General features: G+C 41.0%; 1 protein-coding gene across 1 annotated transcript in view; it reads right to left on the reverse strand.

The window, feature by feature from the left end:
• LOC124269510 overlaps positions 1–19678 on the reverse strand; it is a 33284-nt gene extending 13606 nt beyond the window's left edge. Inside the window, exons 1-4 of the mRNA XM_046704540.1 lie at positions 18574–19678; positions 6233–6316; positions 4880–5038; positions 2194–2314 (exon numbers count right to left, since the gene is read on the reverse strand). Of these exons, the coding sequence (XP_046560496.1) occupies positions 2194–2314; positions 4880–5038; positions 6233–6316; positions 18574–18739 (530 nt within the window). The 5' untranslated portion in view covers positions 18740–19678. The remainder of the gene's footprint in view (positions 1–2193; positions 2315–4879; positions 5039–6232; positions 6317–18573) is intronic.
• Between the last annotated feature and the right edge of the window lie 6109 nt (positions 19679–25787).

Genomic DNA, 25787 nt, shown 5'->3' on the forward strand with positions numbered 1-25787 from the left:
GATACAACCACAAAATGAGGACTAAGTTAGAAAAGAAGAGTGTACTTCGAGACAAAAGCATGTTCGACAGAACGGTGTTTGAATGTATACTGCCGTCCTAACAATTAACCAAGTGAGCTCACCAAGTAAAAACATGCTTACATGTCATATTAGATTGATCAAATATTATTTCAGTACTCAAAACATGAGAGAAACACTTGTTCTCTAGACTAAAAAAACATTACCAGTAAACATTCAGTTCCATTGGACCGTAAACAAACATGTTTATCAACAGAAAATCCCACAAAAGACTATCTGTCTACCTGAACGACTTTTTCTTAGGATGTGTTTTGACGACTCTAAATATAGCTTTACTGTTCATAATGAAAATAAACAGCGGACTGTGGAAAGTTTGTGAACTATAAGTGCCTCGCCATCAGACTAGCTATAGTTTGTGATGACGTACATAACCCAATATTTAATGTGGCGGTGTCCACATGTCTCCAAGTTTTTCTTCTTTCTAATGTATTTTAGGACGCTGCACTTGCGAACTCATAATCCGTGTTAATATTGATGTACCACTTTTTCAGGACGCCGCATATTTGCTAATAGGTTGCTACGCGCACCAACTTAGGCATTCGTAACTACTCGTGTCATTCCGGTAAGGCGGATGGCGACTCGTATCCCTCTCGTGGCCATGTTCACGACTGGGCCTTATCTCAGCGCAAACGGGCACTGAGATGACAATAGTCTAAGATGATTACGAAGGAAAGATAACTCTGAATTTCCAAACATGGCTCACAGAATATCCTACAGCAATATCCTCTTGGCAATAATGGCATATTATACAGGTACAAGTCTTCTTGTAGGTCACGGGAAGAGTCGAATGCAACTGTGCAAATTACTGTCCGTCCCTAAAATCCAACCGCCCCTTCACATCACACGAGCAGCCTGGTTCCCGGTGTCTGTTGCGTTACACTTCGTAGCGCAGCAGCAGATCCCGGCAACCAGGCTGATCACAAGAGTCGGTCACCAGTTCCAGTGTTTCATTCATACTGAACAGTCGAAAAGAAAGGCCGTTAAAGTGTACACACTTAACATACAACTGACGATACAGTCTCCAATACCGTGCCTTCAATTGTTACAAGCAGGGAACTACTTTGGCACTCTACTTCAACATGTGTGTGGCATTCTTTCGTTTCGCTTTTATTCCTGTTCCTGTTTTTCCAGGTGCAAGTTGGTTTCCAAATTGGAGCAAAGGTATTTCCTTTCTGTCAACATCCGTGTACATGTATCGTCATCAAGTTGCAGTGGCTTTCAGCTGGCACAGATCATGACGTTACCTGTCACTCAGCGCACAGTTCGGAAGGGAAAATATCGTAACATACATTTAAATAATTTAAGTAAGAGCGGAACCAAGAAATCCCAAACAAACACTTAAATATGTGACAATGTTTTAAAAAAATTACTGTATACAATGATATAAAATGCTAGTGTCCTCAGATCAATTTCTGTGGCTGCTTGGAAAAATGTAAACAGTTTCGGCAAATCAGGGAAATATGGAATTAAGCTTTTACGCATATATTACACATTTTACCTGTAATAGAGAACTTTGATGATAAACTGTTTGCGCCAAAAAATAAATAAATAATTTATTTTTATTTTTTCAAAATTTAATTTGCATTTTGTTGTGTTGAGTGCAATATTCCAGTCGTATTAGGTCAACTTGACGGGACCTTGACATATTTTACTCAATTTTGGTTTTGAACCTTGGAATACTCAACCGACCTCTACCTTATTACTACCAGTAGGAGGTCACTAGGAACCTATGCCGTGTATTTCCTTTTTTCACCTGGGCGGCGGGGTAGCCTAGTGGTTAATACTTTTGCTCAAGTTCGATTCCTCACATGGGTACAATGTGTGAAACCCATTTCTGGCGTCTCCCGCCATTGCTGGAATAGTGCTAAAAGCGGCGTAAAATCATACTAACTCACTCATCTTTCGCATGTTCTAGTAGGGGCGGTGGGGTAGCCTAGTGGTCAAAGCGTTCGCTCGTCACACTGAAGACCCGGGTTCGATTCCCCATATGGGTACAATGTGTGAAGCCCATTTCTGGTGTCCTCCGCCGTGATATTGCTGGCATATTGCTAAAAGCGGCGTAAAACCATACTCACTCACTCCGACGAGTATGGGTACTTGTGTCGTACTACGTACCCTGGTTCACTGATGTACCGCACATAGTCCTTGTCTTTCGCTGTCCTCTTCTTAAACTTGATGCACGTGTGGAGTTCAATCTGTTGGATGGCGCGCTTGATCACCTTCTCGGAGGCTGGACCTGAAAACAAGATTAGCAGGGATATCGAATAATTTTACAATTTTATATTATTTTACTTTTTGTATTATTTATTGTCGGCCTGTATATAGCATCGTTCTGGAAACATCGTGTTTGGGCGAGATGATCTGGTGATTGATATCATGACCATCATGCACAAATAAGGCACGAAGACATGCATCATAAAGGTCAGCAAACCTGACCACCAGATCCCGTTTGCCGCCTTCGACGACACGCATGGGTTGCTGATGGCAAATTTAAATCCTAGCGTTAACCGTGTTTCTCAGATAACAGTTTGAGATACGAGTGAGTGAGTATGGTTTAACGCCGCTTTTAGCAATATTTCAGCAACATCACGGCGGGGGACACCAGAAATGGGCTCTAGACATTGTACCCATGTGGGGAATCGAACCCGGGTCTTTAGTTTCACGAGCGAACGCTCTAACCATTAGGCTACCCCACCGTCCCGTTTGAGATACGAGTATACGTGGATTCAACCATACTCTTTCTCCCTGTAAAATATCTGTTCCTCTGAAATCGCGACCAGAGTAGCGTACACATACTTATATAGAGAAACCCAACATATCTAATGACACGCTTGAACTGTTCCGCGGCACTAGTTATTGTCCTCCCCCTTGCGCTGCTTCTCCCAATCTTTCCTCACAATAACACTGTATGTCCATCTAAGAAAGAACATTCAGTGTTCGTGCAGACAGCAGGTATCGCTGGTATCAAAATGGGATTATTGTCATTTGTATATATCTAAAATGTATAGGCGTTCACTCGTCAAGCTGAAGACCAAGGTTCGATTCCTAACGTGGGTACAATATGTGAAAGGCTAGTTATGGTGTCTCCCGCCGTGATATTGCTGAAATATTGTTAAAGGCGGCGTAAAGCCGTACTCACTCACTCACTCGCTCACTGTGTTTATGAACATAAAGAGGGTAGTATTTTTCATATTATCAGGTGAATATAAACGGTTTTCACTGTTTAATGAGTATCTTATTGAACTTGAGGAACCGACATAAAAGTCGCATCACTCATAATGTAACAGCCCAGATAAATATACGACGCCATTGCGCCAAGTGAGTGAGTGAGTTGGGTTTTACGCCGCTTTTAGCAATAATCCAACTATATCACGGCGGGTGGACACCATAAATGGCCTCCGCACATTGCACCAATATGGGGAATCGAACCAGGGCCTTCGGCGTGACGAGCGAATGCTTTAATCACTTGGCTACCCCATCGTCCTACGACGCCAAGACGTATGGTAGTGAACATGTAGGGTCGGGTTTACCTATTCAACTTAACCATCTTATGGTCTTCACGGAATATGAAACTTCACGTAAGTCATAAGAAACGTAACATATCACACGTGGTGTGTCTGACTGATTATTAAAACACTTATTTTAATTACGAAAAAATTTAAAGTGTTGTCTCATGTAACACAATATGTAAATAAACCCTACAGGCTTGAAGAATAGACTGTAGTTTTACATCCCTGTTCAAGTGGCGATACATGGCTATTTTAATCCCATAAGTGGATTCATTAGATTGGTTTTCACGGAACCATATTTTTCCGGAATGTTCATGTAAATCTAACGCTAGAGAAAACTATACCAAAATGGAAGGTATGACAGGTCCGCCTAACAGCAATATTTATGCCAAGAGATTTTCAACCAAAGTGAACCGATTCTGCACAATATAAGTAATTCACGCAAAATCAATACGCTTCATGATGGAACTAAGGTTCAGTTGTTAACTAAGCCAGGGCCATTCACCATTCGTAACTGCTCGACTCTTTCCGTGACCTACAAGAAGACTCGTACCCCTATCGTACTCCATTATTGCCAAGAATCGTGGCAAACCAATCAAATCGCGCGTAGTAAAACGCATTTCGAAGCATGAAAATGGCGGCACCGTTGAACTTTGAAACTTCGCTAAACTATGCAAAGCACAATTTAAACATAGCTAAAGGATCAGAAACTTTAAATACTGAAACATATTTACAAAGGGAATGACTGTATTGCTGTATTGCTGTAGGATATTCTATGAGCCATGTTTGGAAATTCAGAGTTATCTTTCCTTTGTAATAGTACTAGACTATTTTCATCTCCATGCCCGTTTGCGCTTAGACAGGGCCCAGTCGTAAACATGGCCACGAGAGGGGTACGAGACGCCATCCGGCTTGCCGGAATGACACGAGTAATTACGAATGAGCAGTTCACATCATCAGAACTGGTGGAAGCGTTGCTCTACCAGAATCTCAGATTTTTGGAATTGCAAGGGGCGAACTTTATTGCCTTTAAGGTGATTCCCAATGCATTTGGTGAGTATGCATTCATACTTGAATATTGAAATAATCAATGGTATTTTTTTTTCATTTTTTTGCCCGCCCGCCCGCTCCAATCTGGGAACAGTCAGACGATGAGAAACACTGAATTAAATACGAACGCCCTCAGACGTGCATCGTGTTTGGCTTTCCTTCGAAGAAGCTGACACACCGTTGAAAACTTTAATGTTGTTCAAAGCGGTGTTAAAACCAACCTCACTCACGCACTCACTCACTTATTCCTTCATCCATTTTGTAGGGGACGATAGCGTCCTTCCACAGCTTGTTTCGGAACCTCATTGTGGCTCGCTTCCTCCGTCTCCGGGAGTCGGGGTAGATGAAGTTCTCGTCATCCTTCTTCAGGACGATGTCACCCTGATAGAACGGAGTGCCCGCTGAGGACAGAGGACAATGGGGACTGTTATAGCGGTTGTTACGAGAGGACAATGGGCACTGTTAAGGTGCTAGCTACGAGAGGACAATGGGCAATGTTAAGGTGCTTGCTACGAGAGGACAATGGGCACTGTTAATGTGCTAGCTACGATAGGACAATGGGCACTGTTAAGGTGCTTGCTACGAGAGGACAATGGGCACTGTTAAGGTGCTTGCTACGAGAGGACAATGGGCACTGTTAAGGAGCTTGCTACGAGAGCTCAATGGGCACTGTTAAGGTGCTTGCTACGAGAGCTCAATGGGCACTGTTAAGGTGCTAGATACGAGAGGACAATGGGCACTCTTAAGGTGCTTGCTACGAGAGCTCAATGGGCACTGTTAAGGTGCTAGCTGCGAGAGGACAATGGGCACTGTTAAGGTGCTAGCTGCGAGAGGACAATGGGCACTCTTAAGGTGCTTGCTACGAGAGGACAATGGGCACTGTTAAGGTGCTAGCTGCGAGAGGACAATGGGCACTGTTAAGGTGCTTGCTACGAGAGGACAATGAGCACTGTTAAGGTGTTTGCTACGAGAGGACAATGGGCACTGTTAAGGTGCTAGCTACGAGAGGACAATGAGCACTGTTAAGGTGTTTGCTACGAGAGGACAATGGACACTGTTAAGCACTGTTACGAATTTGTTGTTTAACGTTTCTTTGCACAAGAGGACAATTCTGATTCTTTACACAAGAGGACAAATCAGATTCTTTACACAAGAGGACAAATCAGATTCTTTACACATAAGGGCAATTTGACCTATAGATGAGAGGACAACTGAGATGCTTCACATCGGAAGACAACCAAGACACCTGAAATAAAGAAGTAACCTTCAATAATCTTGTATCAAATACCATAATTGCTTGGTTGGTTGGTTTGTTGTAACGCCGCACTCAACAATATTCCAGCTATATGGCGGCGGTCTGTAAATAATCTGGGCCAGACCATCCAGTGATCCACAGCATGAGCATCGATCTACGCAATTGGGTTACGATGACATGTGTCAACCAAGTCAGTGAACCTGACCACCCAATCCCGTTAGTCGCCTTTTACGACACGCATGGGTTGTTGAAGATCAACTCTAACCCGGATCTTCACGGATCCAAATCGATGGAAACCCTTTGTATTGTACGTGTGCGACGAGAACGGCACAACACCTACCTGTGCCCCGGGGTATTTGGGGCTGTTCTTCGCGGCCACCCGTCTGGGGATCGGAAAACTTGCACAAAGATGGCGGACAGATCCCTGAAACACAAAGACACTTCGACTAGTATTGTTTGTTTGTTTAAGCCGCATATCATTCCACTTATAGACACTGTTGTGTCGAAGATGAAAGGGCCTTAGTAAACACTTCGAGTTAGGCAAGGTTCGACACAACCGCAATTTGACGATACAGTCAGGAATACATAGGACCAAGCTATTACTCTTCGAGTTAACCGTAAGATCGATTCATCCAATGGGTTTTGACGTATATGACGAAATTTTGTAAATAATAATATGGCCAGACAGGTGATTAACATTATGAGCATCGATATATGAATTTTGGATACGGGGGTGGGTGGGGGGCTCTGAGCTTCGTACAAAGAACGGGGCCACTGATTGTTTCAAATCATTACTTTTGTCAATTTCATCAAGGCTAACTGGGGCGGTGGGGTAGCCTTGTGGTTAAAGCGTTGGCTCGTCAAGGCCGGGTTCGATTCCCCACATGGGCACAATGTGTTAAGCCCATTTCTGGTGTCCCCCGCCGTGATATTGCTGGAATATTGCTAAAAGCGGCGTAAAACTAAACTCAGTCAGTCAGTCAAGGTTAACTTACAGAAAGGCATCTGGAATGTAAATTTGAGGGTATTGCCTAAGATATGTCAGTTAACTGTTCCATTTAATTATGAAGTAATTTCTTCAAATATATTTTTATATTTATATATCTATATATATATTTTGTTTTATGTTTTTCATATCCTTAATCTATAATGTCCTTTAACCAAATTAAACGTTGTGAAAGACTTGATTTCCACATACTGCACACACACAATGGACGTAATCCACCCGCTTCGGTTACATGCAGGTGGCCCAGGTGTGTCTCAGTCACATCACCTACACTACCAGTGCTTACGTCGTTTACACCTCATGCACACACGTTTCTTCTCACACGAAGTGTAACTTGAGTCCATACATTTGTACAACCACGCATCAAAGTATGCCATTCGTTGTCCATTTTAAACGAACCTATTCTTGTTAGTTAAATTCCTTCAGCGATATTCAGGAAGGGATGCTTAATTACCCGTGGAAAATTGTAGCTAGGTGTGTGTCAATGCCGATGAATACATGTAGATATAATGATATACAGAGGAGTCACATGGCTGAGATATTTAGAATTGTAAAGGTATAATTATTGTGGAATTTATTACATGTTTATTTAAGGTTGATGGATATTAAGGCGCATATTGAAACGGGTGACACGTGAGATCATTTAACGTAGAATTTGGGCACTGATGTCCCGAATAAGGGGGTCTGTATGTACTAGCACTGAATTATATTTATCAGTGTATGTATGAAAAATAAAACTGCAATTAATACCGTCCTTTGACGCAGACGCATAAAACAGCAGTTGACCTTCTCCCACATATATGAGTGAGTGAGGTTAGTTTTACACCGCCTTTAGCAATATTCCAGCAATATCAGGGCGGGGCTTCATACATTGTACACATGTAGGGAATCGAGCGAACGCTTTAAGCACTAAGCTACCCAAAAGTCCCCCATATCTATGAAAAAACAATATTCACTGAAGGACAAAAGATTCTGATGTACATCTCAGTTGAATCTAACACTTATTGATTTTCAGTGGAAAATATCATAAGTTGGCGATATCAAATCAAAACATGAACTGTACGAGAAAACATAAACTCTCAACGAATAATTCTGTAAGTTTTTATTCTATATAATATATAACTGGATGTAAAGTTTCTTCTTAAAAATCGGTAAATCGCAAACAACTGCAGATAGATGCTTCACATTTCTTTTAAAATATCAATTCATCTGTTTTTATCACATAATTCAACATTTGAAATATGGCAGGAGCCACGTTGCAAATTCATTTCATCCCTTTCCCTATTAATTCATTTTTCACTAACACTTCAAGACGCGGATTACTTTTCCCCACATTGTTACAGGTACAAGAGGTGGTTAAGTAGACATAATCACATTTACACCTTCTTCAATTTCCAATTACACAAAACCAAATTCTTTTATACCATCCTATGCCAGTAAATATATTTCAAAATTGGATAAATTGCAGCACTTGAAGTTTCATCATTAATCACAATTCCATGAGACACAACATACTGCAACAATCAACGGTAATAGATGGGATGACGGAGATTAAAAGAAAGAAAAATACCAAAAATACTGCCACACTTAAAACATCACACAATTGTTATCTCTATCGCCACCCAACCTGGCCCCGTTGAGTAACAGAAGCAACTCTGGTATTTAACGTAATGCTTCATTGTGTCAGTCTGTCACAAAGAGCCATCTGGGTAATGCGCGACATTTGTCTCAGTTCCGTTACGAGCTTCCAGTTACGACTTGTTGGGAAATCGGACTCCCTCCCTCTTTGGAATTCACCAAAGACAGGTTAATTGTTTCTCTGGCTACTTTAAACGGGGCTCATATTTTAACTTAGACGCCACCAAAGTTGCTGTTAAATAACATTTATTTTGCTTAACCAAAACATAACACCTCGGTTAGGTTATACGCCGTCGTAATGGTTTGGGAAGTTTGAAATACATTTATTAAGGCCAGTTCTTACCCAAGAGGTAGACTTGCATAAGTCTCTAAGGCAATATTTTATAGTTTAAATAAAAAATTCTAAAAAAACCCATAAATAACAGACAGCCGTACGTATAAATAAAAACAACACATCGTCCCTCTAACAGATAGGCGTCCTTAGATGTGTACTATCCGCTTACCTAGACTTCCCTCTTTAAGGAAAGAATTGCTATACATCCATGGGCATTCAGTACAGCCTTTGAGCAAAGCTACCCAAGAAACTGCCTAGGAAAGTAAGTGTCGAATTAATGGAAGGTGGTTAAATTCTTCACAAAAACTATCTGTGATATTAGCAAGTCGACTGAGTTGTTGGTTATAAATGTACTTGCTTTCTCTCTGTGTGAACTATTGGCCTCTGCAAACTATTGGGTTGCAGTAATGGCGGTGACTTCAGGCTTACAAATCCCTCTGCAAATGGGCCAGTGGAACAAACATGCTTTACTGTAAAGCCTATCGTAACCCCTAAACATTGACTTACGTAGGAATTAGGAATCATAAAGATTATTTCTCAAACTCCATCAGAGGTGAAGGTAGAATACATATTTGAGACGTGCAGTCTATCGTAGTCAATGAACTCAGATACTCAGTTAAAACTCCATCAGAGGTGAAGGTAGAAGACATATTTGAGACGTGCAGTCTATCGTAGTCAATGAACTCAGATACTCAGATAAAACTCCATCAGAGGTGAAGGTAGTATACATATTTGAGACGTGCAGTCTATCGTAGTCAATGAACTCAGATACTCAGATAAAACTCCATCAGAGGTGAAGGTAGAATACATATTTGAGACGTGCAGTCTATCGTAGTCAATGAACTCAGATACTCAGATAAAACTCTATCAGAGGTGAAGGTAGAATACATATTTGAGACGTGCAGTCTATCGTAGTCAGTGAACTCAGATACTCAGATAAAACTCCATCAGAGGTGAAGGTAGAAGACATATTTGAGACGTGCAGTCTATCGTAGTCAATGAACTCAGATACTCAGATAAAACTCCATCAGAGGTGAAGGTAGAATACATATTTGAGACGTGCAGTCTATCGTAGTCAATGAACTCAGATACTCAGATAAAACTCCATCAGAGGTGAAGGTAGAATACATATTTGAGACGTGCAGTCTATCGTAGTCAATGAACTCAGATACTCGGATAAAACTTTGTACATTCAGCCTTACTCGTAGAGATAAAGAAGACGCACATCCTCACTGAACACCTAGTTAGATAATTTGGTCCTTCAGTCATTTTCCAGCACGTCAGTTTGTCTAGGAAGGAATGCTCGATTTCATACAGGTCTCCGACCTTCGATGACACCCACGAGCACAGATATGGCGTTGACAAAAGTAGAACTATAACCCGGGATAATCTGGTATTCCGACCACGATCGTAGGATCCTGGCACACCCAAAGGATTCAACGCTTCACAAAGATCCGTTTGCTCTTTCCCTTCTCATGCACCCTGATGGTACAGTGTTTAACACAGCTTTCGTTGGCAATCTCTGGCTAAGTCTCGATTGTAGAACCGAGCCGCCATGCTATGCAAACATAATTGAAATTCCGTTATGAAAGAGTCTGGTGTATGAAGTCTCCAGATAACAAAGCAACCGCAGAGAGTCAACATTGTGATAACATGCAAGGTTGCTCGTGTCCGTGAACCAAATAGCGCTGTATACATGTGACCTCAATGATACGAAAGGCTTAACCTCTATATTACAATAACCCACACCAAAACCTTTTGACATCTTTATCATAGTAGGACTTACAGAAGGTCGTACAGACTAGAGTTCAAACCAGGGACACATAATTGCTGATCTTGCATATCTTAACGTATTTGGTCGTTGGGGTAGCCTGGTGATTAAAGCGTTCGCTCTTCACGACGAAGACCCGGGTTCGATTCCCAACATGTGTACAATGTGTGAAGCCTATTTTCTGGTGTCATCTCCCGTGATATTGCTGGAATATTGCTAAATCTCAAATAAGGTTTTGTGAAACTCAAACTCACTCACTCTAAACGTAGGTGTGGGCACTGGATAAAGGTTAGACTAATGCTTAGTCTCTGAATATATATAATTTTGATAGTAACAAACAAGCCCATTTAAATTCAAAAGGAGCCCTAGGGAGACCAGAGATTCAGAACCTGAGGAAATCTAGACTTGCTTTATTTAGGGCTTTAGCACTGCAGAGAGGGCTAGGCAGTAGGGAAAATAATGTGGTTCAGGGACGGTGAGACAGACTAGATAAATGTCGACGGTCTGCATCCAATACTGTGTGAATGCCCAGAAAACGAAACATACCAGATCCCGGGCTACATGACTCGTGATGTTCGAAGACATCGCATAATAGTCAAATTGTTATTGACATTTCCTGACGTCAAGAAGGCATATTCCCAAAGACTTGAGCCAGTGACGAGTCAGTAAAACAAGGGGGGCTTGTGACCTTTGAAATATGGACAAATTTGGGAAGGTGCAGAGATATGGTGTTTCCAGAAGAGCTTTAACACCCAAAGCCACCCATGGAGAAAGTAGATGTCAAGAGGTGGACAGCATCATTTGTAATATAGCTGCAATGTTATAGCTACCCTCTGTGGGTTCATGTCACTTTTACATCACGACAGCATGGGAACAGAAACACTTCCATCCATCGCAGTATAAAAGGAGTGAGTTTTACGCCGCTTTTAGCAACATTCCAGCAATAGGACGACGGGGAACACCAGAAGTATACTTCACACATTGTACCTATGTGGGGAATCGAACCCGGGTCTTCGGCGTAACGAGCGAACGTTTTAATCACTAGGGTACCCCACTGCCTCCGTAACAAGGACATACACACTCCTTAATGTCCAACTTATCACCGTGTTAACTCTCCTGCCATGATAGCTTATCATACATACATCCTTCTTTCAGATTCCATTTAGATTTTAACATACAGAGCTATGCCAACTTAAGTTTTTTATCTTTGAGAAAAGTTAACACGGACGCGATCTAACAGTAATGTGAAAAGCACCAGAACCGTTACATCCAACATAAAGGGTTCCAACTGTGAGGACTAATTTCCCATGATGGTTGCACTGGCAGACCAGAGAGACCTAGCCTCTGTAGCCATGTGTTGTAACAGTTGGCCAGCTGTGTGGAGTTAGCCGGAGGAGTGGGTTGGTGGGCAGCCCCGGCCTATAGGGTAGGCAACTAGTTGACCTTTAATCCTCACTCTGAGTCTCTCAAGATGGGATGGTTATTAACAGTAGGTCCTGGAACCTAAAGGTTAGACTAACGCTTAGTCTCTGAATATATATAAGTTTGATAGTAACAAACAAACCCATTTAAATTGAAAAGGAGACCCAAGGAGACCAGTGATCCTGAACCTGAGGAAATCTAGACTTGCTTTATTTAGGGCTTTAGCACTGCAGATAGGCCTTGGCAGTAGGGAAAATAATGTGGTTCGGGGACTCTGAGACAGACTACCTAAAGGTCTGCTTTGGTCTGTGATGCTCTGAGCTGGTGTTTTACATTGCTTATAGGGAGGGGTGGAGTTGGTTTTTGCGCATTTTAACAATGCCACAGCAATATACGATGAGGCCCCAGAAATGGGCTTTATAGATTTGTACCCTTGTGGGGACAGAACCAGGACCCTCAGTGACGAGTGAACGGCTTAACCACTGGACTTCCCATATTGCTTGAAACAAACATCGCTTTTTAATTAATGTATATATTTGAACAACAATATCGGAATCATAGTGAAGTGTGTTAAACGCCAATGTAGTACTCTACTTCATTCATATGTATTGCTGGAATGTTGCTAAAAGCAGCGTAGGACCCAACTCACTCACTCACTCCTGTTTGTTTACCTAGTACACCACTGTGTTTGTCGAGTACCCTCCATGCACTTGAATTATTATTACACAAGCATGCGAAGGTCTCACTTAAGATTTCACAACACTTTTTATCGTATATTTTAAAACAGTGTTTGCGCAAGCTTTCGGTGTAAAACCGTCACACATGGAAATATCACAAATCCCAAGAAACATGATACATGCATTTTGATGGTGCATGCGGAATTGGGGGCCAATAGAAGACTGCAGTGCGGAAATTTGAGCAATGCTTAAAGAAAATAAGGAGTATGAGACTTGTTTTGATCGTAACCACCAAGTGGGTGCGTCGGAGTGCAGGTATGGACAACCAGACAATAACACACTGGCCGAGTCGCGGTCGTATTTACCTCACCAGGTGTGCTTGTACATACTGATGAGCTGACCTGATCAGGTACTGTTGGTGACGGGCGGTGTGGGAGTTACAGGTTACAGCTGTTTTCGTCACGCTGAAGCTCAAGGTTCATTCCAGACATGGGTGAAGTCTGTGATATTGACATCGTTATGAGGCCTGAAAATCGCATCTACTCACTTAGGGTGAGTGGGTGAGTATATTTTTACGCCGCTTTTAGCAATATTCCAGCAATATCACGGCTGAGGACACCAGAAATGGGCTGCACATATTGTACCCATGTGGGCTACCCCACCGCCCCTACTAACTTAGGTAGGTGAAAGAAAAGAATATAGTTTTATGGCCTGGTCAATGATGTCGTGGGTGTATCACGTTGACCTGTGAGTACGGGACCAGGCAAACGAGTGGTCGATAGCTTGAGCAAACGTCACGCCGTCGATACTCTGATACTCAATCGAGAGATCCACTTATCCTCACAGAAGTCCTAATGACAACCTTGGGTAACCGGTCAAAGCGTTCGCTCGTCAGGCCTATGGTTCGAGTTCAGTACAAATTGTTCAGAAGACTGGTTGCGTTGCCAGCCATGATATTCTTGGAATATCGCTAATATGAATATTGCGATGTACAATTATTGTCTTTAGCGATAAGCTAAAAGTTGTATTTGTAGCACTAATTGCAGTTTGTCGGACATTATCATAGCAAGGTGGGATCAAACACAAAACAAGGCCTTTACGCAGAAAAAAAACCGAGACGGCACATCTCACCCCGTCACACACACGTGCACGCACGTGTACATATATATTTATGTTTATCCAATCAAGCAACATAATACCCCGCTCCCGCGTTATCGTTACAACGTGTACACCTTGAAATGTCGTCACGGTGTACAGCGCCACACGCTGCCAACAAGATGCTCATTATCCAAGATCTCATCGGTAAGCGTTTACCGGGTCAGGGCTGAGAATCACTTTTATCAGCATCCCTCATGTCCGTGACCCATATGTCACAGTTCGGTGCTGCTGGAGAAATGTGCCTATATATTTCAGCTTTCTCAAATGCACTTTTTCAGAATCATTACATTGACGTTAGCTACTGTGTTTAGGTGCACTAACTTTAGCTACTCTGTTTACGTAAAGTAGCGTTAATGACGTTACATCCAGTGGCGTTAGTTATTCTGTTTACGTGTACTGACGTTACATCCAATGACGTTAGTTACTTTGTTTACGTGTCATGACGTTACATCCTATGACGTTAGTTATTCTGTTTACGTGTAATGACGTTACATCCAATGACGTTAGTTACTTTGTTTACGTGTCATGACGTTACATCCAATGACGTAAGTTACTTTGTTTACGTGTCATGACGTTACATCTTATGACGTTAGTTATTCTGTTTACGTGTAATGACGTTACATCCAATGACGTTAGTTACTTTGTTTACATGTAATGACGTTACTCTTTGTTTACGTGTAATGACGTTACATCCTATGACGTTAGTTACTTTGTTTACGTGCACTGAGGTTAGGAACTGCGTTTAGGCATAATGGCGTGAGTTACTTAGGTTACGTGTAATGACGTGAGGTCCACTGCGCCGACGATGGCTACTGTTTAGGTGTAACGACTAAACAATGCCATTTAAAATTGTGGTCAAAAGTAACGTACGCTATATGTGGAAGCCGCCGTGGCTGAGCGGGTAAGGCTGCTGACGTTGAGTGCTTTCGATTAGGGAGTCCGCATGGGACTCGACCCAACAAAAAGGTACTAGAATGGTGGTCTATGTCCATTAGTACTTCTAGATATTTAGAATATTATGCCTCTCATAAGTCTTTGCTAGAACCAGAATTGTATATTTTAAATTTTCATGATAAATCTTTGATAAGAGCCTTATGTAAATTAAGAATTGGTTTTCATGATTTCTGTGTAAATAGGGCACGTAAACATGGTATTTCTACAGAATGTAAAAGTGATTTGATCTGTTCTAATTGTAATACAGGCGCTATAGAGGATGAGTTTCATGTCATGTTTGTATGCACCCAGTATCTAAGTTTGCGAAAAAAGTATATGCCATTTCTTTCACACACTGTAAGAGATAAACATTCACTGTCAAATTTGTTAAATTCTAAGAATATTATGACCATTAAGTCTGTAGCAATGTATCTCAAACATGTTTTTACTGTACGTAGCCATAAATGTAACCATGTATGAAACCATATGTTCACGTGACCTGCAAAGTATTCTGGAACAACAATAATTGTAATGTAGGCCTTAAGGCCAGAATTACTGAATAAACTGAACTGAACTGAACTGAACTAGAATCTGTACTTTACTTAGAAAGTGTAATAGCAAATACAGCATATGTTACAGTTGTAATGACGTTAGCTGATGGGCAAGTTTGTGGGCTAGTGCAGAGTGACGTTATTTTCAGTGTGTTTACATGTAATGACGTCAGCTAGTGTTTGCGTGCATTGAATCAAACTTTTTAGACTATTTCATTCTTGGCGTAAGTTAAATTACCGTTTACGTATAGCGACGTTAGCTACTGCGTCTTCATGTATGGACCTTAGTTATCGTGTTTACGTCTATTGACGTTATCTACTGTTTGTGTCCATTGACGTTAAATACTGTTTCTCCGTGTAATGACGTTATAGCTCTTGTGCATTTACCTAAGTAAATGTTTTACGTGTATTGATGTCAGCTACTTTGTACGTGCATTGGCGTCAGCTACTATGTTTGAGTATTACTACTAAGTAGCTAACTTTACGGCTTTTTACTCTAACGTCTCAGCAACTAACCAAGAAAAGACAGTCTTTTCTTGGTTAGTTGCTGAGACGTTAGAGTAGCATTCTGATCCAGTCGGTGTGCCACCCCTGAAATTATCACATGAGTATATGGTTCTCGTATTCGGGCATTTTTCTGAATCACTACGCGTTGATTACGTGTAGGGCTGGGACGGGTAGGAATAAATGGAATCGAGTACCCGCATGTGCTTACCCGAATCGGAATCGAGTACCCGGAAATGTAAGGAATACAGCGCTTCTGTCAACTGTCTGAATATTCAATCACGGGTTGACAGAGATTATTATAGAAACTTGAAAGGTTGGCAATAAGACATTAAAACAGATCTTAGGCTATTTAATTTTCGTCTATTTAACCAATATAAAGAGTATCAGCATTACTTACATTCCTCGTTAAAACACAGAACTTTTCGTTCCCGCCGCTCATGCGTAGATAAATTACAGTCGTTAATAATAACCTTCGGACAATACTAATGTTGTAAATGTGTGTTACGTCAATTATGAAAAAGACAAGTTATTATCTGCCCTTGTCATTACAGAGTTCTCTCCCTTTCCGGGTACTCGATTCCTAGAAATAGGACTCGATTCCAGGTGTACCCGACCCGGATTCGAGTACCCGAGTACCCGTCCCAGCCCTAATTACGTGCTAGAAAGGATGATTTAGATCTAATGTACACCATACAGGTCCGAAGATGCTATATATACCTTTCATCAAAAGTTTAGACTCACTAGTGTAAATATAGCTACTTACTTCAGGCAACTGTTCTAAACTACATTTTGCAAAATATGCCATTCTGTTTAAAGGTACTGTTTACACATGAACTGGTGTATGTTAAAACAAATTCGTAACGTTGAAAAGATTATTGTCATGAGTTCAGTAAATGATGAAAATCAGTGAAAATTGGCGTATTCTTAACACAACTTTACACCACAACGCAGCTGTTCACATGCACGATATGTGCACATGCTTTTCAGCAATTTGATACATGATCCTCGTGCAATTCCTCTGCATAAAGTTTGCAGTTGGTTCCCCCAAGTTAGTGGAGAAATCAGTCTTCGATGTAATCATATATATATATAGTGAGTGTTTTAAGTGAGTCTAAACTTTTGAAGAGAAGTATACTTTAGGCAGTGAGTAGGGATGCTCTATTATCGTTCATAACCATTGCATCCAGTAGTAGTACGTTGAAAAGGAATGTTAGCTGATCGGTTCCCATTCTGTGACTTGCCCGTTGACCATCCCGTTCCAGACAATCGGAGTTGGCTTAATCTTATACACGAATGCATAAATATTTGAAGTCATGTGAAGAAAATTAAATACAAAACACGGCGTTTATATTTGAAGATTGAAGTTTTCTCATATCGCGCAAATAAGTGGACACTTGATTCAATTCTGTTTTCACAACACACCCAAAACATAATTTCAAACTTTATAAAACTAATATATGTCAAAGCAGCATGGAAAAGGTTCTTCAAAGGTTTGCCACTTCAAAGGAATCAAGAACACTGAGACATTAAAACATTACAGTGTGCACCAATATGCAATCCAACACAACCCCGCCTAGCATCCCCACACCGACAGAAACAAGAAAACTCTCGTGTAAAACTCTAGCGTGTACAACACTCGAAATATGTACAACACTCGCAACATTCACACCACTTTCAACATGTACAACACTCGCAACATGTACAACGCTCGCAACATGTACAACACTCGCAACATTCACAACGCTCGCAACATGGACAACACTCGCAACATGGACAACACTCGCAACATTCACAACGCTCGCAACATGGACAACACTCGCAACATGTACAACACTCGCAGCATGTACAACACTCGCAACATTTACAACACTCGCAACATGTTCAATAAATGCAAAATGTTCAATCCTTGCAACATGGACAACAATCGCAACATGTTCAATACTCGCAACATGTTCAATATTCGCAACATGTACAACACTCGCAACATGTTCAATACTCGCAACATGTTCAATATTCGCAATATGTACAACACTCGCAACATGTTCAATACTCGAAACATGGACAAGACTCGCAACATGTACAACACACGTAACATTTACAACACTCGCAACATGTACAACACTCGCAACATTTACAACACTTGCAACATGTTCAATAAATGCAAAATGTTCAATCCTTGCAACATGGACAACAATCGCAACATGTTCAATACTCGCAACATGTTCAATATTCGCAACATGTACAACACTCGCAACATGTTCAATACTCGCAACATGTTCAATATTCGCAATATGTACAACACTCGCAACATGTTCAATACTCGAAACATGGACAAGACTCGCAACATGTACAACACACGTAACATTTACAACACTCGCAACATGTACAACACTCGCAACATTTACAACACTCGCAACATGTTCAATAAATGCAAAATGTTCAATCCTTGCAACATGGACAACAATCGCAACATGTTCAATACTCGCAACATGTTCAATATTCGCAACATGTACAACACTCGCAACATGTTCAATACTCGCAACATGTTCAATATTCGCAATATGTACAACACTCGCAACATGTTCAATACTCGAAACATGGACAAGACTCGCAACATGTACAACACACGTAACATTTACAACACTTGCAACATGCACAATGCTCGCAATATGCAAAACACTCACGTTTGTTGACCTGCCACGGCTCCCAGAATTCAGCTCTTCGCTTAGACACGTGAACAACGATTCTTGCAGTCGGCAGTCTGTTTGTTGCAAAGGTTGCACAACCCGTGAGAAGTAGCACAACAAGGCTCAGCAGCCGTACACACCTGACACCCATCGAAGACGACATGTCAACCAGATGGGGCTTCACACGCTGAAGGTGCTTGTTTGAGAGTAGATCTATCAGTATCCCACTACCCAGCAGCTAGATCTAACAACACACTCCGGCTAGTGATTATGATGATGCTACTCCTCCGATCCGCTAGGATTCATATACTCGCAATATGACCCACAACTGTCAAATAGCCGTTAATGTCTCCAGGGAATAATTTCCATGAGAAAATAGCACAAACGTCCTTTAAAATTCAGGATTGTGAAATATATCCTCCAATTTGACGTCGTTATCTTCAACACATGTCTTAATATTCACTTCTTGACAAGCTGCCTCTCAAATTAAAGCAACATCCTGTATCGTGATCCACACTCCCAAACATTCACAGCACAGCCTTCTATGTTGCCCCAGCTATGTGAAGTACCCAACTATATCCATCACACAATGTCTTGTAAATCTCCCCAGCATTAACTCCAAACAGCGGAGAGCGTATCGTTGACAACATCTTGGCCAGGAAACTTTCCCATATTTCCCCTCTGACTGCCTTTCTGGGTGCAGCCACTGTGACTCTCACCTGTGCTCCAGTTAACACACATCATGGCCTATTGAGATGAGACTACCTTCCACACGGGTCCTTGCTGTGGGTGACACACACATGTGACTGTCTAGGTGGGTTGATTATCGACGTTGATCTAATGTTAATACATTATCCAAGCTAAGTCGACATCGGCCTTAAAGAACACCTCCCTTTCGCTGCTGTAGGCGCTCTGGTTGTTGATGGTGAGATGAGTGAGATGGGTGAGATTGGTGAAATATATCCAGTCTCATTTACAGACCTGTGTCATACTACCTTCCCTAAGTCCACGACATGCACACAAGTCTTCCCACCACTCGATCAATAGGTGTGTTTATATATCCTCGTGCTGTTCCATTCATAGCTTCTGAAATCCCAGCTGTGGAGGTGGTTCCGGGCTCATTCGATTGGACACGCGAGTAGGCGGTTAACTAATCATTTTGAAGTAGGTGAGCGGTAAAAGTGATTACTCACACTTGACAAACTTGAAGGTATGTGTGTTAGTAGTTGCTCAGAGGCACAATTCTATATGTATTAAGTTTCTTGGTAACTGTGCCAATCATCCAATTAATGGATATAAGCTGACACGCAATAAACACCCATAACCCACTTTAACTCGAAATGAGAAGCAATGAGTTTTCATGATAACAAGACTATCTCCAAACACATAGAATAAGATTCGAACCGTACGAAAAACGTCTTTGTTTGATGACTTCTGCATATTTAACTAAATTTGACTTTTCTAAATTTGCTGCACATTCTGAAACGTCGAATATGCGTTTTAACAAAGTTTAAGAATATTGACGCTAAGAAAATGATGACTTGTGTACTACATCAGTTTGCAATACAGAGGCTTTATGATTATTGAGGGCAGGGTCTTATAGTGAGTGGCTAATTAAAAATTGTGCTTAATCACGTGTATTTATGTTTTAACAATATGTATTATCAAATAACCAAATAATTAAATAATGAATATCAATTAAAAAATTATAAACTTTGATCCGCACATGTCGTAGTTGCTACCTGTCAAGTTAACCATGGTATCATATCATCTAACCGAATAAGTTACAATGACGAGAGTGAGGGCGAGAACAGTACCTTCATGTAAAATACTTTAATTTCATTGGTCAATTAGGGGATAACTGTACTGTGTTTGACGAATTGGGGACGTATACCGGTGGTTATATATATTTAGTTAAGCGGAGCCGATATAACGGTAAATTTGCGGCTATATAACCACCGGTATACGTCCCCAATTCGTTAAACACAGTTCAGTTATCCCCATTCTTATTCAACTCGTTTTACGCTGGTTTTTTTCGTGAAAGAAATTCATTATTTAAACCAGGTCAAAGTTCCTCTAGGTCAAAGGTTAATCATATCACTCCTTGAACTTACACAATCGCCAGAAAAAGTAGTTCCCTATTCAAACTTCAACACGTTTATTATGTGCACACTGTCCAAATCTGACAATGATGAATAAATCATAGTGTTATAGATAAAATGGACGGAATTATGATGAAACCACTCTTTAGCTATCAGAAATGAGCGGCCCGCTGATTCCTCAACTACGGGCCATTATCATAATGACGTCATAATCTCGTTTCATGATCTAACAGTGTTCGGTCAACAGCCCGTTGCGAGTAAGTTGTTTGAACTTAAAATTAAATTTATGATACTGTTTTGCCTTTTTTTAACACACATTCCACCCATTTTAGCTGGATAGGGGAGTTAATTGGCCAAGGGCTTCTGCAAATGACAATGCCCTGAAAAACAGCGTTACCCCAATTGTGTAGAAATACATCCAAAGCTTTGGGTGAATCGGTTTTCAAATTGCGAACGTATATGCTGATTATACGGTCGGAAATTTATAGCATTGACCAATCAGAACTCGTGTTACATACTAAGTTGAATTAGAATGACGGTTTAACAAGTTTCCGTGTCACCCTCTCCTCTCAGGAGGGTGACAACTGGAAAAAATATTACCCGCTGCCACGGTAACCGCCAAGCTCTCCGCCGAGAAGCTGAAGCGCTAACAATCGTATGACGTCATAATATGACGCATGCCGTGCCCCGGAGTTCGAAAACCGTTCGATCAGCTGTTTTTGTGTTCACTTTGTACAGATTTATTTTACCGACTTTCACTGCTTTATTTACGCTATTGTATACATTGAGTGGTTTGCACACTCAGCTTAAACATAATTAACAATTTTTTATAGCAGTTTTATGCTTGTCAGAATATGTTTCACTGATGTTAAAAATCCAGTCGAGAAGCAGACGCCATTTTGTTTGCATGTCATATAGTCGGTAGCGATCTTTACCATAAAATAAAATGATATTTTGTACATTTAACATGGCGGTAAGACTTTATATCATTCACCTAGTTCAATGTGTTTGCATCTGGACATTTTGCTGTCACAAAGTGATACTGGGTTTCAACAGGTTTTGTTTCTTTGTTGCCTAACGCCGCACTCAGCAATATTCCACCTACTTGGTGGCGGTCTGTAAATACTCGAGTCTGGACCAGACAATCCAGTGAGTAACAGCATGAACAATGATTATTGATATCTATGAAACTGAGATACGATAACATGTGTCAACTAGATCAGCGAGCCTGGCCACCCAATCACGTTAGTCGCTCTTACGACAAGTACTTGTTGCTGAAGACCAATTTTAACCCGGATCTTCACGGGCTGCTTCAACATGTAGTGAGGGCATCTGGTACTGAATATCCGGTAGTGAAGGAGGTTTGATATGAGTGTAGGTCCAGCTAGTCGATTGTATAAAGCATATGCATCTGTCAAAAGAGCACATATAAAATTGAAACCGAGTCTCGACCAGACATTCCAGTGAATGACATCTTGACCATCAATCATCTATACCCTTAGCTGGAATCCAGCGAGTTCTAACTTTGTGGTTACAATGTACATGGATCTCCCAAGATAAAGAATGGACAGTTGGACCACAGATATGCAGGCAGATGTTTATGTATGTAAACATAGGTGAGTAAGTGAATGAAAAGACCAGGCGGGGTAACACCAAGGCTGACAACAAGACCAGGCGGGGTAATCCCAACGCTGACAACATGACCAGGCGGGGTAACACCAAGGCTGACAACATGACCAGGCGGGGTAACCCCAAGGCTGACAAATGACCAGGCGGGGTAACCCCAAGGCTGACAACATGACCAGGCGGGTTAACCCCAAGGCTGACAACATGACCAGGCGGGGTAACCCCAAGGCTGACAACAAGACCAGGCGGGGTAATCCCAAGGCTGACAACATGACCAGGCGGGGTAACCCCAAGATTGACAACATGACCAGGCGGGGTAATCCCAAGGCTGACAACAAGACCAGGCGGGGTAACCCCAACGCTGACAACATGCCCAACGACATCAGGCAGGACCTGCAATCAAAAACATCACCCCATCCTCATTCGTATTCGGCTTTAGCTGTAGGTATTGAGGAAACTGGGGGATCCTAAATTACGTTTGTGATATTGTATGGTTTCAGCACCTCATTATCTATAATGCATGGAGAGTTGTTGAAGGTGTCAATTTCTAGACCCCAGTTTATCCAAGTTAAAGAGAGACGTTGTTTCAGTGTAAGTGTTACTTACATGTAGTGTACCTGTTAAGCGGGTACGGACAACAGCGGGGCCGCATCTAATCGACTTATGTTTAAATATATACCTTTTCGGGATAATTTTGAAATACTGACACCAAAGCACGTAATACCAATTTTGCAAGTCATATAAAATATAATTTAAGTAGGAGAATACTCTCCATCCTAGACTTGCAAAATTCTCTGATGTAAAACTTAAGAGTTTAAATGATAATTTCTAAAAAAAATAATTAATTACAGACTGGGTCCTTAGACTGTCCGCTTATCTAGACTTGCCTCTTTAAAGGATAGAATTACTACACATTCATGGGCTCAGCATTCAGTACAGCCTTGGAGCAAGGCTACCTCCAACCCTCCATTCCTTAAAAAAATGGAGTTACCTCGAGACTGAGTTATAGTGAGTGCTTTGACTGGATTATATGCAGATAAAGTAGTGAGTGATAGATAGAGCAGTGAGTGATAGATAGAGTAGTGATAGATAGAATAGTGAGTGATAGATAGATAGAGTAGTGATAGAGTAGTGAGTGATATATAGATAGAGTAGTGATAGATAAAGTAGTGAGTGATATATAGATAGAGTAGTGAGGGATAGAGTAGTGAGTTATATATAGAGTAATGAGTGATAGATAGATAGAGTAGTGAGTGATAGATGGAGTAGTGAGTGATAGATAGAGTAGTGAGACAGAAAGTGGTAGATAAACAGACTGAGTTATAGTGAGTGCTTTGACTGGATTATATGCAGATAAAGTAGTGAGTGATAGATAGAGCAGTGAGTGATAGATAGAGTAGTGATAGATAGAATAGTGAGTGATAGATAGATAGAGTAGTGATAGAGTAGTGAGTGATATATAGATAGAGTAGTGATAGATAGAGTAGTGAGTGATATATAGATAGAGTAATGAGGGATAGAGTAGTGAGTTATATATAGAGTAAGGAGTGATAGATAGATAGAGTAGTGAGTGATAGATGGAGTAGTGAGTGATAGATAGAGTAGTGAGACAGAAAGTGGTAGATAAGCAGACTGAGTTGTAGTGAGTGCTTTGACTGGATTATATGCAGATAAAGTAGTGAGTGATAGATAGAGCAGTGAGTGATAGATAGAGTAGTGATAGATAGAGTAGTGAGTGATAGATATAGTAGTGAGAGATAGAGTAGTGAGTTATAGATAGAGTAGTGAGTGATAGATAGAGTAGTGTTAGATAGAGTAGTGAGTGATAGATATAGTAGTAAGAGATAGAGTACTGAGTTATAGAGTAGTGAGTGATAGATAGAGTAGTGAGTGATAGATAGAGTAGTGAGTGAGTGATAGATGGATAGAGTAGTGATATATAGAGTAGTGAGTCATAGATAGAGCAGTGAGTGATAGATAGATAGAGTAGTGATAGATAGAGTAGTGAGGGATAGAATAGTGAGTTATATATAGAGTAGTGAGTGATAGATAGATAGAGTAGTGAGTGATAGAGTAGTAAGTGATAGATAGAGTAGTGAGTGACAGATAGAGTAGTGATAGATAGAGTAGTTAGTGAGCGATAGATAGATAGAGTAGGGAGGGATAGAGTAGTGAGTGATAGATAGAGTAGTGAGTGATGGATAATAGAACAGTGAATGATAGAGTATTGAGTAATAGATAGTGTAGTGCCTGATAGATAGAGTAGTGAGGGCGGCCAATGTACATTACCAGACTACGGTCAAACACTGTTTCGTCGATTGTCGACTGTGACGTCATGATGACGTCCTTTCATTTTTATTTTTATTTCATACAAGAGTGATATTTCTGTGGAAGTTTCTGATAAGAAATACACGTGAAATCTGTAAACGCCAACCCCTGTCTTGAAACGTAAACACTGACCGACCTTGGCAACGTGTCAACGGTCGCGCGAACTCCCGGCGTTTCCGCCATTATAGCTGCCACCTGTTATAAATGTTAACAGTCTGGGAGGGACGGGAACGCTGCTGACTGGGGGCATAGGTGTAGCTGCTCGTCCCTGGAATGTAAAGTGACGCTATATTGCTGTTTGGAATGACAATGTACTGTATGACAGGCCGATAAGCATTCAGAATTACCCTGAATGGTCAATAATTTGATAATCGTTTTAGTTGAAATATGTTATGGGAAACAATCGTATTATGGTGATTATCAACGAATGGTTAGAATTTGTGTTGTATGGTTATACAGGACGTATTGTTAGACAAGCCACTGTACTGTAAGTTTGCTGCTAACATGTCTTAAAGTTCTGTGGAGTAGGTTGGTGGTTCCAGCGTCGATACGTCGCGACGAAGACCCTAGTTCGATTCCCCTTACTGTAACGAATGTCTTGTTACAAGCGCATTATCACCGAAGTACGGTCGATTACCCACATGGGTATAATGTGTGAATAGCTGGTGCCCCACGTCTTGATATTGCTAGAATATTGCTAAAAGCGTCGTAAGACCAAACTCACTCACTCACTCACTACTTAAAACAGACCATACAAGAAACAAAATACTACATAATCAGAAATCAAAATACAATCTGAAAATTTAGATAGATCCATAAACAGATTTAAATAAACATTTTGCACGGACATTTGTAGTACATGAGAATCTTGAACATCGTGTTGAATACCCATGCTGCATTTTCTATTTCTTTATTCCAGTAGTCACAAGGCCACGGGCCATTGGTACAATCCAATATTAATACAATATAAAACTTCATGGAACATATACATACTTACATTAAATCAAAGAAATAGAAACATGCTGCATTTGCATTAGCCGAAATATTTCCACAGAACGTGCGATTGTAGCTAGTGAGTGAGAATTATTTTACAATATTCCTGCGATTCCACGAAGGGGTACACCAGAAATGGTTTCACACATTGTTCCCATCTGG

This window comes from Haliotis rubra, unplaced genomic scaffold (assembly GCF_003918875.1).
Source record: "Haliotis rubra isolate DU_JTF1 unplaced genomic scaffold, ASM391887v1 Scf145, whole genome shotgun sequence".
Taxonomy (NCBI): Eukaryota; Metazoa; Mollusca; class Gastropoda; order Lepetellida; family Haliotidae; genus Haliotis; species Haliotis rubra.